The sequence below is a fragment of the Antrostomus carolinensis genome, unplaced genomic scaffold (genome assembly GCF_000700745.2).
Source record: "Antrostomus carolinensis isolate BGI_N321 unplaced genomic scaffold, ASM70074v2 scaffold37600, whole genome shotgun sequence".
NCBI lineage: Eukaryota > Metazoa > Chordata > Aves > Caprimulgiformes > Caprimulgidae > Antrostomus > Antrostomus carolinensis.
In genome coordinates, this window is record NW_010289773.1 from 1 (window position 1) to 5153 (window position 5153).

A 5153-nucleotide genomic window follows, 5' to 3' on the forward strand; every position below is an offset into this window, starting at 1 on the left:
ACCATGCTGTGGTTCTGTGATTCTGTGATTGATCAGTGCTCTGTGACCCAGTTTGTGCAGTTACGCTGAAATCCTCACCGCCAGTTGTCTTAATCATGCCACGTATACGTGGGGTGTGATGCGTATTTTTGTGATTGCATATATATATATATGCAATGCATTTATTCAACTTAACAAGGCATTGCAGTTGACCTGTGTCTAGTCATGCAAAATAAAATGTTCAGAAGTACCAGTAATGTTGATGTTGGTTTGCAGGAAGCTGATGGCTTCTCTCCTCAGCACCTCAGTTATTCTTTTTCTTTGCCACCATCAGTTTTGGCTCTGCGCGTTTCTTGCAGCTTGGGTTCAAATGGCAAGTGATGCATCACAAAAGGAGTGAAAAACATTCCCTTTTCTGAGCTTTTTGAGCTTAAAGTGATCAAAAAACCATCTAGAATTGAAGACCTTTATGTAGCAATCATGTAGCATTGTTTTTCTGGAGAATGGTAGAAGCAGATACATAGACCATTGTTTCAAGCTTAAGAAAATGTGTCTGCCTTGCGTAGACAGAGGTAAAAGGCTCTTTTACCTTGGTAAAGAGCACATTGATTTTCATTTAACTTTTTTTTTTCTTTTCCCAAGGTATCACATGGAATGCCTTAATCCACCTCTGAGTGAAGTCCCTGTAGATGAGTGGTTCTGTCCAGCCTGTGCCCCCATGGGTGTCAGTGCTGCTGCAGGTAAGGGTGTCATGATATCCAGTCAAAGTAAATATTTTTCTCCTGGCCTACATAGTGTGAAGCATGTGCTGTTTTGAAGAGATGTTTAAACCCTGGTTTTATCTGTTTTACATAATTGTTTTGACAGACATTCTCTCTTGAACCTAAAGAGTTGCCTTGAACTCTTGACTGATAAGAAGATTTTGTTTATTAAGATTTTCATCTGCAGTTGCAACCTCTGGAGCTGCCTTTTAAACATTCTTTAACCTTCCTGAGGCAAACCCAGCACCTTAGTGCGACTGCATTGTATTACATTGGAAAATATTGTTCGTGTCCTGAGCTCAGATTACCAATTCAGCAGCAATTTCTATTACCTGGAAAATCACCTTTCTGTGTAACAGTCTGAAGCAGTGGTGTCTGCTCATTTCCCTTTGAGAGGATGATGTCTGCCTCTGAAGGTGATTGGTTTAAGAAAGGGAATACTGTTTTGTTGTGGGGTTTGGGTTTTGGGTGGGTTTTTTTTATCCAAAATTCTTGAAATGCCTTCACCTGTAGAAAGACAAGTGACTTGGGCATCTTTTCTTTCAAGATACAGATCATGTCAGTGAAGAAGAGGTTGCTGCCCTGATGGCTGATGTCGTCCCTACCACCAGCAGGCTACGTCCTCACGTCCAAACCCGAGCTATAGCCAGGACCCGGCAGAGCGAACGAGTGAGGGCAACAGTGAACAGAAACCGGATAACAACAGCACGACAAATTCAGGTATTGAGGAGTGTTTGCTAATGAGCCTCTGGAAGAACCTTGTGGAAGACTTGAGATAAGTCCCCCCCTCCATAGCTCAGCTGTCTATGGACTGTCCATAGCACAACAGTTAATAGTTGTGGAGTTTTTAAATTGAGATTTGGTACATGTGCAAATTGGGTGCAGCACAAGACCAAGACTCTCTATTTTGAAATCTGCAGTAGCTTCCTCTCTTAATCTGCATTTTTATCACCTCAGATGTGAGCAAAATTGTATTTTTATTCCCAGTGGCTGTTAATACACAGTTTGGGCACCACTTCTGGTTTTTTAGCATGCTTTTTGCAGAGACAGGGCATGTTTATTTGCCATTTGTGAATTTGCTTGTTTGTCCTCCTACCCTCTTCCCCATAGCAGCAGAACGCGTTGGCCACCTTCAGCCACATTGAAGAGAAAAATTTAGTATTTTTAAGGTTTCTATGTTAGCAAAAATCAGCCTCTTTTTGAAGAGGAAAAACTGAGTTGCTAGTGTCCTCAGTGATGTGGCAGTGTGGATTCAACCACATTAACAGGTACTCGAGAATCAGTGCAAGAAACTATCCCAAATACCCAAGGTCCCTCAAATCCTTTCCTCATTGAACTGTTTACTGAAGATGACTGCAGCTGAGATGTTTCAGGATGTTTGTCTTGGCTGGGGTAATTACTCTCCTTTAGGTAACAATTAGTGGGCTGCAAACTGAGAACTTTCATACTTGGGGGTCTCCTGCCTGCTTTGCCCTCTGGCTTTAGCCAAAGCACTCTATCTGTCACTGGCATAAATATAAAAAGCCTTAAATTGCACAGGGGCATATGGTGACTTAGTGTGGTAGCAGAGCCTGTAAATAACCTCCATGAGACTTGTGATATGTTAATTAGTTCTTCATTAATGCTGCTGTTGAATTTGGTAGAAACTAGGTAAATTCTACAACTTTTCAAAGGATAAAGAGGATCTGACTTGACATAAGGAAAATTGTTTTTCCCTTGGGGATAGTCAACTGTGGGAATAGGTTGCTTGGACAGATTTTGGTGGCTTTCAGCACACGCCTGAAGAAAAGTCTGACCAACCTGGTTTGAGTTCAGTGTTGACCAGTGATCAGAAAGGGCAGACCCTTCTGAGGGACACCCCAAGATCTTGTCCAACCTGAATTACTCCATGGTTCTATGAAAATAGACTTAGTTTCATCTGACAATAACTTGTTGTTTTGATTTTGATTGTACTAAGTCACTTTTTTTTCAAGGAAAATGTACAAAAGAGGAAGAAGGGAGAGTGGATGAAACTAAGCATGGCTTCAAGTCAGTCAGTTGGCTGTGGATTTCAGGTTGGGTCTGCTACAAAGGCTCTCCTTGGAGTCTGCAGACTGGGAAAAGACTATGAGTTGGAGGTGGGGGTTCTGGCAGATTAAGCTTTTCCTTGTTAATCCAGTTATAAAGGTCAGGTGAGAAAGAAAAAGGAAATGCACTTGAGGCTGTGAAGTGCCTCAACTTCATGAGTGACACTTACATATTCTGTGACTTCAGGCAGAAGAAATAAAGGTAAATCAAAACAGGCTTAAGGGAAGCAAAACTTGTTCTAGAACAAGTCCAGAGGAGGCCACGAGGATGATGCGAGGGCTGGAGCAGCTCTGCTGTGAGGACAGGCTGAGAGAGTTGGAGCTGTTCAGCCTGGAGAAGAGAAGGCTCCAGGGAGACCTTCTAGTGGCCTCCCAGTACCTGAAGGGGCTCCAGGAAGGCTGGGGAGGGACTTTTCATAAGGGCAGTTAATGACAAAACAAGGGGAAATGGGTTTAAGCTGAAAGAGGGGAGGTTTAGCTGAGATATTAGGAAGAAGTTCTTCACTGTGAGGGTGGTCAGACACTGGAACAGGTTGTCCAAGGAAGTTGTGGATGCCCCCTCCCTGGAAGTGTTGAAGGCCAGGTTGGATGAGGCTTTGAGCAACCTGGTCTAGTGGAAGGTGTCCCTGCTGCTGGCAGGGGGGTTGGAACTAGATGATCTTTAAGGTTTCTCCCAACCCAAACCATTCTATGAGTCTATGAAAACAAAATGCCAAAATCCCTGGGAAAAAGTTGAGGTTTTCCATTATTTTACCTTCCTGCTGGTTGAGAAGAACAGTCTACTGTTAATTAGCTCCCCAGAGTTTACTTGTTTAAATTTCTCATCAAAATCATTGTAAGTGGGAGGAGGTAAATTTGTAGCAAATACCAAATGATCGTATTTCCAGCAGTAAGTACACTTTGAAATAGATGCTGTGAACAAAAATCTAGCTCTCCTTAAGTTCTTATCATGGCTTTTTCCCCTGATTTAAGATCTTCCCAGAGTGCTTTAGCAGTCCTTAAATCCATTATATCCTCCATGGTGCTGGTCATCGTATCTGACTGCCACCCACCCTGTCTCCAAACCCAGGCCTTTTAATTTCAACTGTAGGAGAATTAATAAGATAGAAAAAAACTTGATTAATTATTTGATGCATTGTTTTTAAGCCATTACATCTGAGTTGTCAGGGCTATGTGTTTAGGAAAAAAACAACAAAAACCATAGAAGAGTGTTGTTTGAGGTGAAAGGCTATGCGAGGTAACTGCTAGTGCTTTTCTTTCTTTCCCTGTGTTGTAGAAATAGTGTGTAGCTGTCCGCTGCAGATGAGAGAGGAGATCCCTGGGGACTTTACCATTGCGTGAAACATAAGCCTGGGAGCTTAATACTTTGCATTCAAGAAGCCATTCGTAGCTCTACTTCTCCATCTGCAGAGATTATTACCAACTATACCTGGAAAGGCACTGTTACTTATTCCCTTCTTCTCTGAATAAAAGTGCATCTTAATCTGAGGCTGAACTGACTGAAGCTTAATTCCACTGGTTAAGGAGTGTGTAAGCTGTTGTCCTCAAAGCAGAGAGCGGTGCTGATTTCAGATCCTTGGCAAGCTTTAATATCTGGGGAAGCAGTTCATTTTGTAATTCATCTGTTGTTCTGAAGGTGCCTGAACTATTGGTGGGTAACTTGATGCACTATTTTAGGTCCTTCCAGAAAAATAATGTTCGAGGCTTTCCTTGCTCCATCCTGTTCTCCAAATCAGAGAACCTTATGTAGTATTTATTGGCACCCAAGATACTTAAAATAATGGCACTCTAATAAAAATAGCTTAGTAAAATAGTTTGGAGCATGTATTAATGACATCAACAGAGAAGTGAAATTACTTCCATAGTAAGATGAGTTTGAAGGATATATTTCTGTTGGCATACTCTATTTTCAAACGTTTTGCAGTTTGAAGCTTCTTTACCGCTGCAGGATACTCTAAAGCCATTGTCCACTAGTGTTTGTGCCACAAATACATTTAATAAATGTACAAAGATCTGATGCATATGCTCTGGTAGAAAGTAAGCACAGTGAGTGGTGTGTAATGTCAGAGGCGTCTTTGTATCTGCTACACTCATATGGAACTTGATCAATTTTGGATGCGTTGTAGTTGCCTGAAGAAAGGAGAGGGGATAGGGAAGATATCCCCACCCATGGCAGAGGGGTTGGACTGAATCACAGAATCACAGAATGTTGGGGATTGGAAGGGACCTCGAAAGATCATCCAGTCCAATCCCCCTGCCAGAGCAGGAACATAAATGAGATCACACTGGATGGTGTCCAGGCAGGTCTTGAATGTCTCCAGAGAAGGAGACTCCACACCCTCCCTGG

General features: G+C 42.2%; 1 protein-coding gene across 1 annotated transcript in view; it reads left to right on the plus strand.

The window, feature by feature from the left end:
* Positions 1–621: 621 nt before the first annotated feature.
* LOC104527644 (PHD and RING finger domain-containing protein 1-like) overlaps positions 622–5153 on the plus strand; it is a gene marked incomplete at both ends in the record, with an annotated part of 9068 nt that continues 4536 nt past the window's right edge. The window contains 2 exons of the mRNA XM_010171424.1: positions 622–719; positions 1294–1460. Coding sequence (XP_010169726.1) covers positions 622–719; positions 1294–1460 — 265 coding nt within the window. The remainder of the gene's footprint in view (positions 720–1293; positions 1461–5153) is intronic.